Below are 23,600 nucleotides of genomic sequence, written 5' to 3'. Positions count from 1 at the left end.
TAGGGACTGAATTTGGCTGAGGGGGTGGGGGGGTTTTTCCAACAAGATTCTGAAAGAGTAAATATGATATGGTGAATGTGTGCAGAGAGGCACGGTTCGGGGTGCAAATCAAGTTCATTTGGGAAAATCCACATTCAGACTCAGCACTTGATATAGGAATGCTATTAAAAGCAACAAATAACTCCTTCAGTTTATCAGGGATGTCTATGTACTCTCTGTAGGCCCGAATGACTGTGTGCGGAGCTGTCAGTGTCAAAGCACTGACACAGCATTTCAACTTCAGTCTCTCCATACATCGCACTAGTGTTCTCGGGCCAGTACTGTGCATAAAGCACGTTCAGCTACTCAATAAACTTGTTATGTCCTGTTTTATCCAGCTACCGCCCCCTTGAGATAACATACGTTCTTAGCCAAACTTAGGAAAAACTACCTCTGGCTAAGAGTTTTGTCGCTGGGTTTTCCTCAGGTCAGTGTAGTGCCCTGGCTGCTCCAGTATGGCCTCAAATACCCTGATTTCCCTACAAATTGCAATGTGCCAAAATGATGGTACTTTCTCTTTTTTGAAGCTCAACTGACAGTTCGGATAATTCTTGCAATGCATCGCACATGATGCCTAGGTTGTTTACAAACGCATGGGAAGATATGTGCATAGCAAGTCCACTGTATGTTTGCTTCGTAATGCCATTGCAGGAGGGATCCTCTGTTGCTGTTTTAAAATGCTTGTAAAGTGCTTGGTAGTTATTCCACACTGCTTCTGTTGTTCTAAAACTTGATGCCACCCACCTAGTGTCTAATATCTGACCGATTTTGCATAGCTGGACATCTAAACTCTCTGCAGACTCTCTCAACTCCATTCGATTTTTGTTAGATGTGCTATATATTGAATATAGCTTGTCCACCAATATTTTAAAATAATTGATAGCACCCATCTCTTTCACTGCGTCGCCTAATGCGAGCTCAAGCCTATGGGCCGAGCAGTGCCAAACATGACAGAATCGCCATCACACATTACTCCAGTGAGGGTTTTAGTCAAATATAGGCGCTCCAGAGCAGATAATAGATGACGGACAACTCCTTCAGCAGTTAGATCATCTAGCTCTATGAGTTCAGTAAAAATTTTTGCAGGCTTGTCCATATCAGACAACTGAACCCTAAGGTATGTGATCAAGGAACTCTTTTTGTTTAAACTGGTAGACTCATCCAACATTAAACTGAGATTGGGTGCACACTGTACTATTCTTTCAAACAGTTTTCTTTTCATTTCTGCTGAAACATATTTCTGTATATTTGCACACTCAACATTGGAATGTAGAATTTTACCCATATCAACTTTTTTTTTTTACTCTTAACTATTTAACTCTTGGCAATCAATCTCATGTTCAAAGCCATTTGCGGGCCTGTGGTGTTTAGCCTCCTTGCACGCCATGCGAAAAACTCGAGCTGTAGTGGCTATCTGTTCAGACTGACTATTAACTAGAGCCTGTAGTTTCAATAATGTTCTTTCTTCATTGTAAAGTGCATTTCACATGAGTTGAGTCGAGGCGTCAATGCTCCGTTCAACACCAGCATCAAGCACTGCATTGCCCTCCACATGACAAGCGTTGCAGAAAGCGTCACAGAGGGGCGATTTTACGAGTTTGCCACGCAAGAAATATAATATGATGTACAAAATAAACATTGAAAACGTATTTGGAAGAGAGCGAGAAAAAAAAAACAGTTGCTTTGATAGCAGAAAGTAATAAAATGACTCATTTATGTTTAGTTCTTGACGTTTTCTTGGTGAATTTAAATTAGTTTAATAACTGGGGTCTCTGATACTCGGAAACGATAAGGTAATGTATAATTACAATAAATTATGAGACATTCAGTATCAGTTTTTAAATATTTCTTGTTGCTTTGCACTCTCAAAGACATTTTGTAAACCACAAACGTGTGTGGAAAAAACACTTTGGTGTTAAGTGGCTTCACTTCATAGACTTCAATGTATTCTGCAGCGCTGACGTGAGTCACGTGAAGGCCCCTTAACGTGTATAAACATCATTTACTTTTACACATTAATCGTAGCTCTTCCGCCCTTTTCTCTCCTTGATGAACAAAGAAGACGATAGATGCTGAAGTGAATGAACAACATGCCCCTCTCATTCAGATGGTCGATACATATTTACCAGGTTATTCAGCTTGTTTACAAATGAGAAGTTTCAGGAGTACCCCTTCTTCAGAGTTCAAGCTCTATTTCCTGTCAGACACAGATTCACTGTGCACGCGCTTCTGTAGCCAATCAAGTGATCTGCCTCGGTAGGACTGCGGTTGCCAAGCACGTGATTGACTGCTGCTGTAATCAGTCAAGCGGGAGTCCGACCCCTGATTATTTTTTTTTTTTTTATTAATTTTGTGGAATTTGATCATTTTCCATGGCACACCTGACAATCTTTCACAGCACACTAGTGTGCAATGGCACAGTGGTTGGGAAACACTGCCCTAGAGGACGCTGTTATAGGTTTTTTAGGAGATTTTAGGTTGAGGAGATTTTTGTTTCAGGAGACCCCTGAAACAACTAGCTGAGAAAGGGGGATAGTGGGACCACTACAGAGCCCCTAAAGGGCCAAGGTGGTGGGGAAAAAATTTGTGCCGTGGGAAAAAAAATAAGCAAATGCTTTTGCGTTCTCTTGCAAAACTTTGCGTTCTCCTGACAAACTATGCAAGCACTCGTAAAACCTTTGTGTTCCTCCGAGAAACTATGCATTCTCTAGCAAATTATTTTGTATTCTCTCGCAAAACTTGTGCTCTTGTATATGCATTCCTGCTCCTGAATGCTCTGAAGGCTAATGTATTTATGAGAGAAATGTCGAGATGACAGGTGCCGGTGCCAAGTTTTTGTGGAAAACTCTATCTTGTAAACTTTGAGTGAGAAGATACAGTGACTCTTTTCTGTATTGCATCATTACATCATACATAAATCTGATATATGGCATATGCAAAAAAAAAAAAAAAAACAACAATCCCAAAACAAAACAGAAAATATATTATTTTAATGCAATTCAAAGTGCAATATATTTTAAAAATGCTACAAAAATGACCGTTTTTATATATGTAGCATGTTCTCCCAAACTACAGGCCTAATGGAATTTGTGTATCATATGCTGAAATATCAACTATTATTTTATATGTACAGCATGTATGTTTATGTGGCCATTTATCATGTGCCAGCAGATGGCGACAATTGTGTTATGAGTGAGTCAATCATTCAACACTGACATATACCAAACCGCATAAATGATGCCTCCACAGGGCACTCCGAAGGGAGAGCAATCATGGTGGCCAAATTAAAGGGTTGTTCCAAACACAAATATGAATAATTTGAAAGAGTTCCGAATTGCAGTTATTTTAAAGCCCAAAACCGTCAGTCACCACACATAATGAAGCATTTATTGCTTTATTAATGGAGAGGGAAACACCATCACAACAACAACAAAAACAGTAATAATATGCGATTCAATTGTGTGCCACAGCATTCCAATTCAATTAGAACACTCGCATTTTCAACCGTGTTGTCTTTATTTTGACACATTCATAAATTGAAGATTATGATTTGTGCATTGCCTAAGTACTGTCTTTTGGGCTTCACTCTTTCATTGCACTGGCTTTCTCTTCTTGTTGAACTCAAAAGCTGGAGTAATGCTGGAATACACATAGGAGAGCTAGCAGAAGACTGTCATTATGACGCACATTTTGCGAGAGAACACAAACGTTTTTACGAGAGAATACAAAATAATTTGTAAGAGAATGCGAAAGTTTTGCGAGAGCATGCAAAAATTCTCGGGGGAAAGCAAAGTTTTGCGAGAGAACTCGAAAGCCTTTGCTTATTTTTTTTCCCCACCCAACTAATTTTTTTCCAACTGCCTTGACCCTTTAGGGGCTCAGTAGGCCTCTGCCCTTCTCTGTATGTATTTTTTTAATGGAAGGAGAAAGAAATAAAAAATTAAATTGTTTTATATAACTACCCTGTCCTCTGCATTTCTCCAACTGTGTCATTAAGTTTCGCAACACCTCTCATTATTTTCTCTCACGCTTTTTTCTGAGATTCGTGGAACTTTTTTGCACTCTAAGAACATATAAAAAATTCTAAGAGATTCTCTGAATGGCAGACCATTGAAAGGAAAGATATTTCCTGTTTGGAGCATAGAGTGGATTTTGTGTTCAACAGAATGTGAAAGGTTATGAATCTGCAAACAGGAGCATCTCTGCCTCTGAGAACCAGTCAGTTAATGAGAGAAAGACTGAGGCTATGTTCGAAATACTACGTACTATTAAGTATATACTGTACAGTGCATAACATTACTAAACTTACTATTCTTGCTGTATATAGTATGCATTCTGTGCACGGTATGCACATTTCCTGTATGCATAGAATACCATGTAGCATACTATCATACTATTCTTACTAGAGTTTGTATGCTATCGCAGTATGTACATTTTCTGTATACATAGAATACCATGTAGCATACTACCATACTATTCTTACTATTCCTGGAATATATAGTATGTATAGTGTGCAAAGTATGCAAATTTTTCTGTATACATAGAATACCACGTAGCATACTAGTATACTATATGCAATACTGTGGTAATAGTAAGAATAGTATGTATACTGTGCACAGTATGAACATTTTCTGTACATATAGAATACCATGTAGCATACTACCATACTATTCTTACTATGTTTGCAGAATATAGTATGTATACTGCACACAGTAGGCACATTATCTGTATATGTCAAAAGTTCAAAGTTCTGAAAGTGCTATCTACCATACTAGCATGCTATTCCTACTATTTCGCCAGCATATAGTGTGTATACTGTTCATAGTATGCACATTTTCTGTATGCATAGAATACCATTTAGCATACTATATACTGCAGTAATAGTAAAAATTGTATGTATGCTGTGCGCACATTGTATGTATACATAGAGTACCATGTTGCATACTAGCATAATATTCTAACTATTCCTGCAGTATATAGTAACCATACTGCACACTACAATGTATGCACATTTTCTGTATGCATACTAAGCATACTAGCTATTCTTACAACTATATGCACATTTTCTGTATACATAGAATACCATGAATCATACTACCACAATATTCTTACTACTTTTCCAGTATTTAGTGTGTATACTGTGCATATTATGCACATTTTCTAAATGCACAGAATACCATTTAGCATATTCAACTGTATACTGCAGGAATAGTAAGAATAGTATGAATGTTCTGTGCAGTGTGCATATTTTCTGATACATAGAATAACATGTTGCATGCTAGCATACTGTTCTTACTATTCTTGCATAGACTACCATGTAGCATACTATATACTGTAGGAATAGTATTTATACTGTGTGCTGTAGGTACATTTTCTGTGTATATAGACTATCATGTAGCATACTAGCATTCTATTCTCACTATTCCTGCAGAATATAGTATGTATACTGCACACAGTAGGCACATTATCTGTATACGTAGAATACCATTAAGCATACTGTCAGGGTTGTATGTGTTTTTGTTCCTTGCCATGTTAGTTCCTGTTTCCTTGTCATGTGATCTTGTCATGTGTTTCCCATGTTCTTGTGTCTTGCCCTCATTGGTGTAACGTTGTGTTATTGTTCTAGTCAAGTATAGTCAAGTCAAGTTCATGTTTATGTTTTGTTTTTTAGTCAAGTTGAGTCAAGTCGTTTATGTTTTGTTATGTTTTGGATTCACGTTTTTGGTTTTCACTTATGTAAATAAATGCACTTGGGTTCTTTACATCATCGTCTTCATCGTCTTTGTCATTGCCAGCGCCAGCAACGTTACACATACTACCGTACTTTTCTTATTATTTCTCCAGTATATACTGTAGTGTGTATACTCTGCATAGTATGGACATTTTCTGTATGCATATAATACCATGTAGCATATTATATACTGCAGGAATATTAAGAATAGTATGTATGCTGTGCGCAGTGTGCACATTTTCTGTATACATAGAATACCATGCTGCATACTAGCATACTATTCTTTCTTGTCCTGCAGTATTTGTAGTACTATGAATACTGTGCACCCTGCACAGAATGCACATTTTCTGTATGCATACCATGTAGCATACTATTCTTACTACTGTATTCCTGCAGTACCTGTATATAGAATGTAAACTGTGCACATGCTATGCACATTTTCTGTATGCATAGAATACACATATGACCTACTGCATTTGCCAAAATGTTTAGTATACAACCGAGCACACTATATGAAAAACTGTGTCCCATGATTTTAAACTGTTTTTGACATGATTTGATTGGACTAACAAATGTTAAGATGATAAGCCTTGGAATACATCGGCCAGATAACTGGGTGCCACTTATATGCAATGTGATGAGGTCATGTGACAACAAGATAGCATACTACTCTACCGTACAAAGTCAAAATACAGTAACTAACTACTCTTTGAATCTGATAATAGATAAGCCAAACACATCTGACACAGGACAGATCATAGTTTAAGATACCCGAAATCAATCATAACTCAGTTTTGCCTTTCCACATTAGAATTGTTTGAAGTGTGGAATAATGCCTACTGTTTCACTTACCATTTTTAATAGTAGCCAGTAGTGGTCAACCGATATATCGCAGAGGCCGATAAATAGGCCAATATTCATAATTTTGTTAATTTTCGCATCGGCCGATAAATTTTCCCGTTTGACCGAACAGAAAATTTTTATTGCTAATGCGCATATGCCATCCTTGGTCGTTAGGCTACCTTGTGCATTGTTATTTCCTTCTTCCTAATATATTAAAATTTCTTTATGTGCACATAAAGTACTAAAATTGGATGACTAAACAGAAATCAGAAGAAACTGCTATCTTTCATTTAAAACACAATAATAAAATTTTTTTAAGATTATTTTGACAACTTTTAAACTATTAATATAGTTCTAAATAAAACATTGTTAATTTGTTTTAGAAATGTTCTGTACTATAATAAATTGTAATATATCTGCATTATATTGGCCTATCGGCCACCCTGTTCTCTGGATATCAGCATCATTAAAAAAAACATATCGGTCGACCACTAATACACACTATACATTGTGTACTGCCAAGTATTCAGTATATAGTAAGCTAGTATTCCATTCCAAACAAACAGTATCCTAACATAAACAAATCCTTTTGTTCACAGATGTGATGAAGATGTAAACGAGTGCGAGAGGGAGGAGTGTGAGAACGGAGGGTTGTGTGTGAACACTTTCGGGGCCTTCTATTGTAACTGCACCGTCAGCTTTGAAGGTCAGTTCTGCGGGCAGCCATCTCCAGATGGCCCTGACACTCAGGCCGAGTTGCTGTCTTACGTTGGACCGGGAGAGATCATAGGTATTGGCGTGTTGCTCTTTGCGGTGCTGGTTCTCCTCACCTTGCTGGTTGTGTTCCGCAAAAAAGTCCTTCGGAAGGACTGGAGCCAAGGGGAGGCGGTGGGCATTTCCACGGAGACCAACTACATGCTGCATAAGACAGGTGTGAGAGCCGAAGGCATCGAGTTCAAAGCCGTACGGGTCAGCACCGACTGTCGTGGCAGTCTCTACCGGAACGACAGTACGGGAGGGCCGCCTCAGGTCATGGTGCGGCCTACGGCCTACACACTCCCTCATTGCCAGGGAATCCCTCGAGGGGAGACAGAGAAGGTAGAGGCAGAAGGGGGGCTGGCCACCCTTTCCTGCCCACCTCAAATGAGCACCTTCCAGGCGGATACTCCACACATCCTGGGGATGCCTCGGAGGAGTGTGGTGGTTTGCAGTGTGGCGCCCAATCTTCCCACTTCCTTGTCCTCCAATTCGTCTGAACGCAGTCCTGTTCGTAAGCCGCCATGGGAAGAGGAAGAGGAGGATGAGGAAGACGAGGAAGAGGAAAACAGTACGGAGCATCAAGTCCAGGTGTTGCAGTGGGAAGACAGGGGTTACCAGGGCGATAGAGAGGAAATGTACAGAACAGAGGGTAATGGTGTTCCTCTAAGTTTCTAACAGAATACCCTCCTCACCCCAAACCTGACATAATTAGTCCTAACTGCATACAGTGTATTTTGTTTTTTAATACCATTTTGATAACATTTTATTGAACACAAGAGGAGAAAATTTGAAGAATGAGTGCATTTACATGCACAAAATTATACTGATTGTGCTTATTAGCCGACAATGTGTAAGGTCATGTAAATGCCTTAAAGGCTTTCTTTTATTGGAGTAAGGCCATAAAAGGTTTAAGCAAAAACCTATGTAGGATTTGCCCATTACTTTGATTTCGCTCTGCATGTAAACACCTTTACTGGCATTCTTATCTTCTACACTAGTCATGCTATATAATTAATTTTGAGTGCAGCCAAGTGAAGACAGTGCAATAGAAAGACATGTTGTCTGAATTATTTTCTAGTACATTTTTGTAGTCTTTTTTTCTCTCATCACATTCAATTCTAAATGTAAGCTTGACGGAGCACCGCCGCTGAAGAGCGTTGCAGGAAATACTGTCTCCCCTCATCTCAGATCAAACAGAGGTTGGCAGAACTGCAGTAAAAGCGATTTTAGTGTGATTCATAAATAGACCTTGATAACTGCCTGCGGCCAGTTAAACACCAGCTTTAGTATGGATGAGATTATACATATGCACAATGGTCTCCATTTGTGAAATCCGTTGTACTGTGATGGGTGTAATTATCTTTGAGATAACAAGAGGTAACGAAACAGTTTCCACACAAATGAAAAAAGTGCAGAAAACTTATATAGTCTAACTGCAACATTCTCATTGATAAAACATCCACATGATAGTAAATGGTATGTAGAATACATGAATCGTAATAACATATAAAAAAACTGGATTTTAATCGAATCTCCTCCATAATAAATATTACGTCGACATTCTTGCGCTGTTCTGATTTTTCACGGCAGGGAAATTGGCTCCATCTTGAAGATTGACCAGGGGCTCATCAATTGTTTCACAACATAGCAGATTATAGTAATCAGAACCGTCTGCCGTACATTGTAGCAGCTATAGGAATGGGCCAACTGGAGCCAATTTCCTAGTAAAATATTTAACAGTTTGGTCATGAACAGGTAGGGAGCACATATATATGAAAGGTGATTACACTTCCAGAGTGAGAACATATTACATCTACCAGTCTTCTCTCTGTGTTGTGTTCTAAGACAGATTACCTTGGACTGGTTAATGCTTTCTTCAACCAAATTTTTTTTTCTATGCACAGCTGTCTGCATTCCAGCTTTACAAGATCAATTCAAAGCAGTGAAGATTCTGGTGCAAATATAGCATGGCTAATTCTGGCATCATTTACTTACCCTCATGTCATTCCAAGCCCCACTTTCTTTCTTCTGTGGAAGACAAAAGGAAATAATTTATTAAATGGCCCACTGGCTGAATTCAATATAATGGCAGTATAAAGAGACTCACTTTAATGTCTTATAAAGCACCAAAAATTGTCAGAAAAGTAGTCCATGTGGCTCATGTCTCACATACCAATTCTTCTAAAGTCATACTTTGTGTGAGGAACACAGACCATGACTTGAAGTCCTTATGCACTAGGACAAATCCAATATGGTGGCTACGACGATAACATCTAACCTCATTGGTTCTTGCGACATGACATCATGACATTTGGTCACGAGATGCACAAGAACCAATGAGTATTAATGTTATCAACATAGCAACCATATCGGATGAAAGAAATTGTATTTTTGTGTGAACTATTCCTTTAATATACTTTTGATTTAATGCAGTAGAGAACATTAAGTTCTGTGTGTGTGTTGGGTATTTATTTCATGGTTTTAAGTACGTGTAATTGTTTGACTTTTGTACGTTTTTGTGAATTCATTGTAAGCGTGCATATACAAAGGCCTTAAAGTATTAAGACAGTTTTGGAATCTTAAACCTCACTTAAAATGTATATATTTCATTGCATTAGAAAAACCAAGTGGCATCTGCAAACAAATAATGCTAGAGCTTCACTTTTTGCAGTTGCTTTTAACCAACTTGTCTCAAGGTGATATTTAGGGGATGTATGAAGTCAGTTCCCCTAAGTTCAAACATGTGTGCTAGAAGAGTAACCACAGGTGTAGTTCAGCACATTAACTATGGACATGTTCCACAAAGTTTGACAACAAGAAACTGTCCAGTAATTTTTGTCTTACTTTTGATCAACACAGGTTTTATAGTAATTTAAATCCTAACAAACTTCTTTTTTTTAAATGTGTGGTGGTGGTATCTTTCTGTTATGGAGTTATATTTGTGCCACAATTCTGAGAGTGCAAGATTATATTTTGCCTGTGTAAAATATTTTGAGTGCACAAAAATGTTCTGCGCAATCGAGATGATATTTTGATCTCTGATTTTAGCACACAAGTTGATATTTTGTCCGCACAAAAATCTATTTTGCGCTTGAATAAAGTTGATTTATATCATTTCAGATGAAAGTAGTAGCAATGGCCAATCTAGTAGCTACTTGATAACCTAATATCTAGCCAAGAGAACCAAATATTAATACAGAACCATATATTAAAACAGACCATACTAAGAGAGCTGGCCTGATAGTTAGTTAGCTAATAAGCCTACTGGCAGTGTACAGACTAAATAAAAGTCAATAAAATAGCTACTTTCATGTTGTCATAATGTGTGCTAAATATTTCCTTTCTTGAAAACAAACTATTCCCTTCTTCTCTTCCTCCTGTTATGATTTACAATATGATTGGTGATCTAGCCAGCCAATTAAAATGTATCCCCTTAATCTATAATTGGTAGAAATTCTGGCATATTGTATCGCTGTGACTCTCTTGAGCAAGCAAGCAGTAAAAGCTATGAGAGCACGCAGTGTGGGAATGAGAAGAGAGCACAAGCAAAAAAACCATGGAGTTACATAAATGTCTGAATTTTGTGCAAATTCAAATAGACTTTATTCGAGTGCAAAATATATTTTTATACATTCAAGATATCATATTGTGTGCTCAAAATATCTACCGCACCCAGAATATCATCTTGCACTCGCAGAATTGTGGCACAAATATAACTCCATATTCTGTCAAATAAATGGCACTTTGTTTTATACTTTATCTTATGCAAAGACATTCATATATTTTTAAGTTTGGGCCCACTGTATTTGCCGGTATGGTTGTTTTTGTGTGTCTTTTGTGAGGAGTGTTTGTGAATGCATAACACAAATGCATGCATTTGCACGTGTGCAAGGCTGTATGTGCATTCTTTGTTGTATTATTCTGCAGAAGTAGAAAATGCTGTGAAGGAGGATGCCTGTTTCTCCAACAGCAGCACCAGTGAGGCGCACTCCCTCAGGTCTTTCCAGTCCGATTCCTGCGATGACAACGGTGAGATACACGCATTGCTTGACCCAAAGTACCCAGCGTATCCCCAAAACAACCTCCAAAAAACTCGGAAGAAAGTTTGGAAAAATGTTTAACTAGCAAACTTTTTAAAAGTTATAAAGGTGTCCTGTTATGCTTTTAAAATATTCCTTTAGTACTATAACCACCAAAATATTAGGCTCTGGAGTACACAGTTCACATTCCAATTCCACATAGTCTCACAAAAGCACCCCTCATTAACAACTTTGATTAAACCACAGAGGAATTAGATAGCACACAGCACTTAGTGAACGAGCCCTGTGCGTTAATGTTTTCTCTCTGTCTCTCAGCAGAATTCCAGTTTCTGGTTATATAAGCCTTGTCTTTTTGAACTCATCAACTCTTTGTATAAGTGAGCTCTTCATGTACTTTACATTACCTTTTGGAAATCTTTGCAGACAGTGGGGCCCAAGAGTCTGAAAACGCTATGTCTAGGGCACTAATCAAATTTAAATGTGTGACTCCGTACAAAAGGTCAGTTTTTCTTGCTTTCATTGAAGCACACAGGATGCTCTTTGGAACATTCTCAAATCATACCAGGATAACAGTTCATACTAGATCATCAGGTTTTGCACATTTCATGCTGTCATTAAAGGGTAACATGCCAAATACTAAGTCATTTTCAAATTAATTTTTTTCAAGTCAACTTTTCATTCAACTATTATTCTGATAATATAATTTGTAATGAAAGAAAAGGTGCATTATATAATACAAATTGCAAAACAGAAGCTCTTTTACTAATCTGAGACTTTTGCACCCCACTGTGCATGCAGCAATTCAGTATGTATCCACACTGCACCTCCATAGTCTCATTCACAGCAGGATCCACACAGCATGCATGTGAATACTTAATAAATCAGTTCTGCATCAGAAACCAAGGCAAGAAAAATGTGCAACCTACTGCAGTTAATCTGTGCTTTGAAGAATCTCTTTATATTTTCTTCAAGATGTATAGATATATTCCTGTAGATCTATAGAGTGTGTTTGCTTTCATACATGTTGATTGAAGCTGATGGAGTCTAAGACCTGAATTTATGATCAGCTTTACTAGTAAGTCATTCAGCTTCTAGTTACTTCTGATGTCAATATACTGGAAAGACGTGATTAAGAAACATGCACAGGCACAAACGTGATCATATTAACAAATACATAACACACACGCTCACAAGTAATATAATATAACCTGTAATTTAATTACCATCTCCGGCAGAGATAACTGATTATTCCATTCACCAAATTAAGATGTCTTGCGTTGTCTGATCTTTCCAAAAGGAAATCATAAGGATTAGTAATAACTGCGTTCCTTTAACAGTGACAGCCTGAATAGGTCACAGCAGTAATTACCATCTATCTCCCTTTGATATCCTCTCCAAATGTAATTGCTAACATGACTCAATAGCCTAGTATCACTTCTGCTGTACAAAAAAGGTGTCATACTGGCACATCAGTAGTCCACTTGTTTTTGTTTAGCAGGTGACATTAGAAGATCACAAACAAGAGAGAATGACTTATATAAATCCTTATATATAGGTTTTCAAAGAGTGTTTGATCATTTGTTGCCTTGCATTTTCCACTCCTTTACAAACTAGCCTCCATAGTGACTGTGATACGACTGGTAAACCATGCTGTGGACACCATTGAAAATGAAGGTATGAATGTTTTTTTTGTTTTGTTTTTTTTCCAAATCCATTTTACCTAGATTCAACTCATTAAAATTGGATTTATATTTAGTATACATTTAGTATAAATTTTTGTTAATAATCCATTGTCTGATCTGTATTACTGTTACTAATTGTGTTTTCAAAAGCTTTTTTCTATTTTAATGTTATTAAACGAATATTATATAATTAAAGGGATAGTGTTCAGTCCACCGGTCTTTATTTTGAAATAAGTATGTAGGAAATGGGTTATTTAGCATTCATTTCACAAAATATTGTACTGCAGAATGCCACAATTTAACAATCTAAATCAAGTATTCCAGAGAGCCTTGTAATAATATATAGGGGGAGATTTAGTTGTCACACTTTTTACTCCAATGAATATTTCTCAGGGTAGGTTTATTTTTGAAATTCAATTTCTGCATTGCCACATACCTTGAGATCTTGGCAACAAAAAAGCAATGAACATTTTCATTGTTATTGCCCAGGAAAAAAGATACAGTTCATTGAACACACGATGACCTTTTGTTTTAACTTGGCCCAATAGCGAACAACATATCAAAACATTGTGTTTTGACCAACAAATATTGTTATTGATAAATTGTATGACATTTACAAACACATGTGACAACCTGCCCCTATATAAATGTTACAACATGCACTACCTGATTTTAATGAAAAATACAATTGTCCTAAGATCACATTTAAACATTTAGGAAAATCTGATTTATAAAATCTGCCTTCATAATATATTTGACTCTTACCTTAAAGGGATAGTTCACCCAAAAATGAAAAGCATTTACTCACCCTCATGCCATCCCAGATGTGTATGACTTTCTTTCTTCAGCTAAACAAAGAATATCTCAGCTCCATAGATCCGTACAATGCAAGTGAAGGGATACCAAAATATTGAAGCTCCATAAAGCACATAAAGGCAGCATAAAAGTAATCTATTCGACTCCAGTTTTTAAACCTATATCTTCTGAAGTGATATGATAGGTGTGGGTGAGAAACATTGATATTTTAGTCCTTTTTTAATATAAATTCTCCTCCCTTCCCAGTAGGTGGTGATATGCACGAAGAATGTGATTCACCAAATATAAAAGAATGTGAAAGTGGACATTTATAGTAACAAAGGACTTAAATATTGATCTTTTCCTCACACACACCTATCACATCGCTTCTGAAGATATAGATTTAACCTCTGGAGTCATATGGATTACTTTTATGCTGCCTTTACGTGCTTTTGGAGCTTTACAATTTTGGTACCCATTCACTTGCCTTGAGAACCTACAGAGCTGAGTTATTCTTCTAAAAATCTTTGTTTGTGATCAGCAGAAGAAAGAAAGTTATACACATCTGGGATGGTATGAGGTTGAGTCAATGATGAGAGAATTTTCATTTTTGGGTGAACAATCCCTTTAATGAATAGTTATGCTTTTTTACCCAAAAGCTGTAACAAAATAAATGAAAATTTACTTGGGAGGATAGAATTCACAACAAAAATTATGCTAATTTGAGAGGGGTTTTAACTAGTTGTTTGAAACAAACATACTAAACCTCTGCTAGAGAAAACACACATTTGAGTAATACTACTTTTGACTCCAAATCTCATAATATAGCCCTTGTGAAAACTAGCCCAGACAACTAGCTCCCATCTCCCCAATATATACAGTTGAAGTCAGAAGTTTACAAACGCCTTTGCCAAATACATTTAAACTCAGTTTTTCACAATTCCTGATATTTAATCGTGGAAAACATTCCCTGTCTTAGGTCAGTTAGGATCACTACTTTATTTTAAGAATGTGAAATGTCAGAATAATAGTAGAGAGAATGATTTATTTCAGCTTTTATTTCTTTCATCACATTCCCAGTGGGACAGAAGTTTACATACACTTTGTTAGTATTTGGTAGCATTGCCTTTAAATTGTTTAACTTGGGTCAAACGTTTTGGGTAGCCTTCCACAAGCTTCTCACAATAAGTTGCTGGGATTTTGGCCCATTCCTCCAGACAGAACTGGTGTAACTGAGTCAGGTTTGTAGGCCTCCTTGCTCACACATGCTTTTTCAATTCTGCCTACAAATTTTCTGTCGGATTGAGGTCAATGCTTTGTGATGGCCACTCCAATACCTTGACTTTGTTGTCCTTAAGCCATTTTGCCACAGCTTGTTTGTAGGTATGCTTGGGGTCATTGTCCACTTGGAAGACCCATTTGTGACCGATAACTTCCTGGCTGATGTCTTGAGATGTTGCTTCAATATATCCACATAATTTTCCTTCCTCATGATGCAATCTATTTTGTGAAGTGCACCAGTCCCTCCTGCAGCAAAGCCCCCCACAACATGATGCTGCCACCCCCATGCTTCACAGTTGGGATGGTGTTCTTTGGCTTACAAGTCTCACCCTTTTTCCTCCAAACATAACTATGGTCATTATGGCCAAACAGATCAATTTTTGTTTCATCAGACCAGAGGACATTTCTCCAAAAAGTAAGATCTTTGTCCCCATGTGCACTTGCAAACTGTAGTCTGGATTTTTTTATGGCAGTTTTGGAGCAGTGGCTTCTTCCTTGCTGAGCAGCCTTTCAGGTTATGTCGATATGGGACTCGTTTTACTGTGGATATAGATACTTGTCTACCTGTTTCCTCCAGCATCTTCACAAGGTTCTTTGCTGTTGTTCTGGGATTGATTTGCACTTTTCGCACCAAACGACTTCATCTCTGTCTCCTTCCTGAGCGGTATGATTGCTGCGTGGTCCCATGGTGTTTATACTTGCATATTATTGTTTGTACAGATGAATGTGGTACCTTCAGGTGTTTGGAAATTGCTCCCAAGGATGAACCAGACTTGTGGAGGTCCACAATTGTTTTCTGAGGTCTTGGTTGATTTTCCTATGATGTCAAGCAAAGAGGCATTGAGTTTGAAGGTTAAAATACATCCACAGGTACACCTCCAGTTGACTCCAATTAGCCTATCAGAAGCTAATTGCCTGAAGGCTTGACATTATTTTCTAGAATTTTCCAAGCTGTTTAAAGGCACAATTAACTTAGTGTATGTAAACTTCTGACCCACTGGAATTGTGATATAGTCAATTAAAAGTGAAACAATCTGTCTGTAAACAATTGTTGGAAAAATTACTCGTGTCATGCACAAAGTAGATGTCCTAAACGACTTGCCAAAACTATAGTTGGCTAATATGAAATCTGTGGATTGGTTAAAAAAAATAGTTTTAATGACATCAACCTAAGTGTTTGTAAACTTCTGACTTCAGCTGTATTATTGAGTTTAAATATTGGGTTTGGTTGCAGTTGTGGTTGGGGCAGGTGTGTGTGTGTGTATGTGTGCATTTATAAATATATAAAGGTAGAAGACCAAGCTGCATGAAAAGGTAAAGGTAATATCCCAGAGCGCAGAATCTAAATTGTCTAATTGTGTGGGTATTCAGTTCTCACTGGAGAAAGTAGGATTAGATTGGTTAATTAAACGGCAAAACTCTGGATTCGTACAAATCCAGGGTTTAGACTCAGCCTCTTCAGAATGTCACTAATCATACACATAATCCAGTTGCATTGGAAACCTGAACTATTAAACTACTGTTCAGTTACAAAAGAACAGCATCCCTATTACTTCATGGCTCAACTGCAGTGACCTGTGTTCAAAACATTTCTGCCCTGACTGTCTCTAATTATGCTTGCACTAGACCAAAGGTGTTTCCAATCAGTGCCAAAACAAGCTGTTTGCTTGAAAGTCTCAAACGCTATGGTAATTCATGCTGTCTGAGGAGTGCTTTGCTCCACCTTCTTTCTCTGAGGCCTGGATGAAAGTGGACTGCTTTTTTGTTGGTTATGGTAAACAGCAAAATGTGATTTTCCAAAGTAGGACGTGTTCCTGAATTAACATCCTTTAGAAAATTGTGTTATTATTTACTCACCTTCATGTCATTCCAAACCTGTATGATTTTCTTTCTTCCATGGGACACAAAAGGAGATGTTTATAGCAAAATGTCCAGACTGCTCTTGTCCATACAATGAAAATGAAAGGTGGCCACAGCTGTCAAGATTTTCAGGATTATCTGTGAATAACGACTTAATTTCAGGCTTCTCCTCACAGAAAGCATTTGTGTGGCTTCAGAAGACTTGGAATAAAGTGCACAAGTCATATGGACTAATTTTGTTGTGCTTTTTTGTACTATTTGGAGCTTGATAGCCTCTGGACACCATCCACTTTCATTGTATGGAAGAGAGAAGCTTGGACATTCAGATAAACTTATTTGGTAAGGATGTCATAAAATATTGATATATAGATTATTAATCAGTTGGCCTCTGTTTAACAGTCTGGTGTAATAGTGTTGGGAGACCACAAGAGGACGATATACCATTTACTGAAGCACACACACACAGGACGAGTGGAAGCGGCACAGGAGATGGTAGTCCAAAGTTACGAAAGTTTTAATACTATTACAAGATTGAACAAAGTGACGTTGATGAATTTAAAAGTTAGTGAAACTGTTGTAACTGCGCAAACTGAATGATTAGAAATGCCGATGTTTATTATGCAATTTCTATGTATGTAGCCTTGAATAGGTCTTTCATTCAAGCCATCTAGCCACAAAATGACATACTTGTAACTGAAAATACATTGTGTAGGCTCTATGAAAGATACATGTTCACAATAGATTATCCAGTGATGGCTAGAGCAAATAATTTTTGTCCTTTAATTATGATTTGGGTCGAATTTAATGAAAAACTATGCGAGTTGCGCTCCGTGGGGCTGCAGAATTTTGACGCTGAACGTTGGCTGTGTGTGCATACCTTTTGTAGAAAATAAATAATTGTTTTGAATTTTAGAATGCACAATGTCATCCGCCAGACGCGTCCTGTGTGCAACCCTCTTTAATTTACCCTGCCGCTCACACTTTTAAACTTATTAAAGTTGTGCGGAGAAATATGTCTGAAGAGACAAATACAATTGTGCAACGAGCAGCCCTATTTATATCTGAAAAAAAATCCCAATATATATCGATAATCATCGGGAACATCTTCCTGATTATTGATGCGTGAAAAAGGCATAGATCCCAAGTCTATTATTTGCCGTTCCATGGTAAAAATAAAATCATACAGGTTTTGCACATCATGAGGGTGAGCAATAATGGATTTCCACCTGTCTAGACCCTTAAAAATGATTTTCTTTGGCATAACATAATATAGGTTGATTCAGTCATATTAAATATTTTAGAAACTCTGGTGCATTTTTGGGCTGCCGCCTGCAATTTTTCACTCAAATTGAAAAGCTCACCATTCACACATACTGTATTGTGGACTAATTGGCAAAAATTGCCAATTAGAAAACACCCCAAATAATAATAAAAAAAGACTCCAATTATTGATAAATACTATTGTATGTTTATAATCTTATGATAAACAGAGCGTTTTTTAAAAAAACTAAATCTTTTGTTTTGTTTTTTGTCCTAACTTTGCAATCATGTAATTCTGGTTCTGTTCACTTTGAATTTTTCCTCTATCTCGTTCCATCACAGTATACAGATCTGACATTTAGGTGGTGCTCTAACGCATTTTAGCCCTCAGTCTAATTTTCAGTTAATGTACCACCCTCATTGTTCATTGAATATCTCGGCCTCTGAGTGGACTAGAAGCTCAATCTATATGTCATTAGAAAGCTGAGGTCATCCCCTTTGAAACATGTAAAACATTTTATTATCAATTTTTCTGATTATTTGTTGAGCAGGCTTTTCCCTGCTGAACTGCATATTTTGTTATGGACATTAAATCATCCAAGATTTAACATTGGATTATTTAGCCAAGCAAGCTCACAGAAATGTAAAAAATTCCTAAGGTAAAAGCAGATATAAAGTTTTTGACTACTTGGGGCTTACAGAAGCAGTGATCGATGTATAAAAGAGATGCTTGAAATTTGATGACTTACAGAAATCATATTTCACTTTGTGATTCTTTTGAAAATCTTTCCAACTGTAATAATAGGGCAACAAAATTAACTGTACAGTCACATACCTGAGAATAAGAGCTTTTATTTGATATATGACTTGTCAAGTGCTATGTGAAACTCTTTTATATTCATATTATTTCTCCCCCATTACCTCTAGGAAATGTTTTCAGGCCTTATTTTGTTATTTTATGTAACATAAATGCAAAAGTGATGGGTATTACTGAAAAGTTTGACAAAGATTTTTTCTAAAGGTTTTTTTTTTTTCCTATCTAAAAACACTACATGACAAAGCTTTTCTTTCCCAGTGTGCTCCTAACCTTAAACCTAACCAACCCCTAAATTCAGAAAGAAATGGTTTGACTGATAAGAACATAGTTCAAGACCTTAAAGGAATAGTTCACCCAAAAATGAAAATTCTCTCAATATTCACTTACCCTGATGCCATCCCAGATGTTTATGACTGTCTTTCTTCAGCAGAACATAAATGAAGATTTTTAGAAGAAGATAGAGCTCTGTCAGGTTCTTATAATGGAAGTAAATGGGTGCCAGCACTTTGATGGTCCAAAAGTCATATTTAGATAGCCGTAAAGTAATCCACTAATATCTCTAAAATATGATTGGTTGATAGGAATGATATAGGTCAACAAGGTTGTTTGGTATGTCATGTAAACAGAAGCAGTGATGCATAATGTATTTTTTACCCCTCTTTTTATCAGTTGCAGGGCTAGGTGACGTGCAGCCTCACAGTACCAACTGTAAGCTCAGATTATATTTTACTGTTCCTTTACTGTATGTGTTTTATTAGAATACCCTATCTTACACTTGTCTTAGATATTTAGAAATCCTTAACATGCATCCCCAACATTCCAACTTTGTTATAGAGTAACATTCCATGTTTCATCAAGCATAAAACAAGTCGCTTTAATTGTTTTGCTTTTATTGAAATGGCTCTTTGCTGTTTCTTTGTTTTCATCTCATTACTCATTAAACTGCTTCCCTTGTGAAACATTTTCCATTTTATGTCTTTTCACAGCAAGCCCATGCCTCCGCTGTGAGGACAAGATTTGCGTTGAATTCGTCAAAGAATATTTCATGAATTGTAAGAGCTCACATCTTCGTTGACTGTACTAAATTAGAGATTTAATGATAATTCATATATTGTGTATTCATATCTCATGTATTTAAATATCAAGGTCTCATGGCATGACTTAAATTTGCATTTTAATTTAAAGCTCACTTGAGATTATTCCTGATCTAAATGAATCGGCTTTCCACCAGAGTTAATGAGCACAACCTTGACTTTTTACAGGTTTTGAGAGTTTAAAATAATGACAAATGCTTTCAAAACAGCATCCTTATAGTCCTTTTGATGAAAGGCTGCTTCACCCAAAAATGAAAACTCTTTCATCATTCACTCATCCTCATGATGTTCCAAACCTGTATGTTTTTCTTTTTTCTGTGAAGCACAAAAGGAGAGTCTCAATCACCATTCACTTTAATTGTATGGACAAAGATGCAATGAAAGTGAATAGTGACACTGCAATGCTGCCTAACACATCCTTTTATGTTCCCTTTAACACCTGTTAGCACCTTTTTATTATTATATGTAAATTATATGATGGCTATATTAATAAAGCCTTGTGACACAATACAGAATTTATGACAAATGTAAATTCACGTGGAATGAGAGTAGCTTATCCAGCACTTTTTGATGGCCTGCATGCTTATGTTCCAGCCTACCAATGGCAGGCGACAGAATGGCTTCATGACACGTGTCTACCAGGCTTGGAGTCACCGCCTCGAGACCAGACCCCCACACCACCACCTCCACCACTTCCTGCTCCCCCACCTCCCCTGACCCTCACCCCCGCCCGTCTGGGCAGCAGCATTAGGTTGGATGGAAGCACCCTATCTCTGCAGACTGGCTACCCGTTACGAAGATACCAGGGCCAGAGAGATTTCCATGCATCTTTAACACAGGACGACAACAACTCACCTGTTTACGAAGAGTATCGTGACCCAGATCATTTCAACAACCTACCCACCTTTCACCCGCCGGGTGTCAGCTTCAGTGAGGGACGATCCAGACCCGATTACCATCACTCGAGCCAGTACCTACTCTCTCGCCCTCCAATACTAGCCTGGGAGGAACGTCCACAAGTTTGGGAGGACACTCACCCCTTTGGGAGCCAACAGGAAATCAACAGACTAGGGAGGTTTTCGCTCCAGGCACGGCGTTTGCGTGATAAAAGCCCAAAGACTTCTTTGTCTGGTGTGAGAGATTATTATTGACCATGAACTGGACCATGCAAGACTACTGACTCAAGACTTGGCCTGAATGGATGGGAAGTCTGGGCTCTTGCAGCCTCAGTCCTACTGTACACTGCTAACTAATCTTTATGTACTTCATCAACTTGGTTGAGTACATACATGTAGTTTTTAAAGGGATATTTACCCCAAAAATTAAAATTCTGTCATCATTTACTCACCCTCATGTAATTTTACAGATTTTATTATTTGAGAATCTTCTATGGAACACAAAAGATTTTTTAAAGAATATTCACGCTGTTCTCTTCCATACAATGCAAGGAAATGGGGACCGAAAAATTATATTGACTCGTCCCTCCTAAAAAATATCAAGGTTATAGTGAGGCACTTACAATGGAAAAGAATGACGCCAATTTTTGGAGGGATTTAAGGAAGAAAGAAGCTTATAATTTTATAAAAGCACTTACATTAAAGGTATAGTTCACCAAAAAAAAAAAAAATATTTACTCACCCTTATGCCATCCCAGATGGGTATACTTTCTTCTGCAGAACACATATTTTAGAAGAATATTTCAACTCTGTAGGCCCATACAATGCAAGTGAATGGTGACCAGACCTTTCAAGTTTCAAAAATCACATAAAGGAAACATAAAAGTAAAACATATGACTTCAGTGGTTAAATCTATATCTTCAGAAGCGATATGATTGGTGTGGGTGACAAACAGAACATCAGAAGTCCTATTTTATTATAAATCACCACTTTCACTTTCAGAATGTGAAAGTGAAGATTTGTAGGAAAAAAGGATAGAAATATGTATCTGTTTTTTGTTTGTTTTTTTTTTTTACCCAAAGTGATTGAATTGCTTCAGAAGACATATTAAACCTCTGGAGTCTTATGGATTACTTTTATGCTGCCATTATGTGATTTTTGGAGCTTAAAATGTCTGGTCACCATTCACTTGCATTGTATGGAACTACAGAGCTGAAATATTCTTCTAAAAATCTTTCTTTGTGTTCTGCAGAAGTAAAAGTCATACACATCAGGGATGGCATGAAAGTGAGAAAATGATGAGAGAAATTTTATTTTTCAGTGAACTATTCCTTTAAAACTTGTGTTTTATTTGAGCTGTAAAGTTGTTTTAATCATCATTTTTTTGTTTGATTGTTTTTTACTGTTGTTTTTGGGTTCAAGGTGTCATGGCATTGAAGTAGTAAAATTGGATAGATAACTTCTTTACACTTAAAAGGCTAGTAAGCGATTTTATTACACTAAATTCTTGTTAACACACATATTGTTTACATCTTATGGCGTTACTTCTAAAACAGTAAACAGTAAAACAGGGGTGAGTATTTTAACATATACGGATTGACCCTATTTACTTCCATTGTAGGTGCCGCACTATAACAGATTTTTGCTTTTTTATTTTGATGAGTCAAAATAAATTTTTGTGGTAATTGACATTATGCCACAAATGCTGTCGATTGAGCTTAACTTGTATTGAACCTGGAATATTCCCTAAAAATCTTCCTTGGAAATCTCTCTTGATACTTTTATTGTATGGAAAAGAGCAGCTTCTATGTTATTAAATGGAATGTTCCAACTCTAAATACTGATTGGATGAGCCTTGTTTGAAGTCAGTGTAAAATGCCTATAAACACACACTTGTGTAATGCGCCAAGTTTCTACATTGCTTGGCAACCACAAACTCCTCCATAGAATAATGAACTGTAATTCTACATGGAGGAAGAATTGCTTATTCCGATAATTATTAATGATCAATTTACAATTTACTAAACATTTGTGTCTTTCATCATAGTGCCATTACTGCAGTTTTATAAAAGCAATAAGCCACTTGAATCCGTGCATTATAGTGATTTGTACCACACACACTCTCAGAAAATGTTTTACTGTTTAAGGTACAACAGCCATCACTGGGGTGGCACTATCAAGGAAACCTTTTCTGGACAGTACCTCTAGTTTGCATTTTATGAATTTATAACTCGTTTTAGGAACATAATTGTACACTAAGGATCTATTGTGTACCTTTTAATGGTACATTTTTGTGTTTTGTTCCTCTTTTTGTCTCCTTAAGGGTACAAATATATATCCAAAACAAGGCTACCATCTCAGAGATGGCCACTGTACCTTGAACAGTACCATTTTTTTCTGAGAGTGTAGCTTTTTGTTGTGTAGAGAACACCTCTTATCCATGGTAAAATCACTGTAACACACGGGCTCTCACGGCTTATTGATTTAATTAGTAACTGTGAT

General features: G+C 37.1%; 1 protein-coding gene across 1 annotated transcript in view; it reads left to right on the top strand.

Annotated features, from left to right (window-relative positions):
• The window catches only part of LOC127433394 (protocadherin Fat 3-like), a 76,901-nt gene extending 55,023 nt beyond the window's left edge, over positions 1 to 21,878 (top strand). Inside the window, exons 25-30 of the mRNA XM_051685260.1 lie at positions 7,213 to 8,027; positions 11,306 to 11,401; positions 13,027 to 13,086; positions 19,777 to 19,815; positions 20,094 to 20,159; positions 20,796 to 21,878. Coding sequence (XP_051541220.1) covers positions 7,213 to 8,027; positions 11,306 to 11,401; positions 13,027 to 13,086; positions 19,777 to 19,815; positions 20,094 to 20,159; positions 20,796 to 21,352 — 1,633 coding nt within the window. The 3' untranslated portion in view covers positions 21,353 to 21,878. The remainder of the gene's footprint in view (positions 1 to 7,212; positions 8,028 to 11,305; positions 11,402 to 13,026; positions 13,087 to 19,776; positions 19,816 to 20,093; positions 20,160 to 20,795) is intronic.
• The last annotated feature ends 1,722 nt before the right edge of the window (positions 21,879 to 23,600 follow it).

The sequence above is a fragment of the Myxocyprinus asiaticus genome, chromosome 43 (assembly GCF_019703515.2).
Source record: "Myxocyprinus asiaticus isolate MX2 ecotype Aquarium Trade chromosome 43, UBuf_Myxa_2, whole genome shotgun sequence".
NCBI lineage: Eukaryota > Metazoa > Chordata > Actinopteri > Cypriniformes > Catostomidae > Myxocyprinus > Myxocyprinus asiaticus.
Note: the sequence above shows the minus strand (reverse complement) of the source record. Positions and strands in the feature narration are given on the sequence as shown.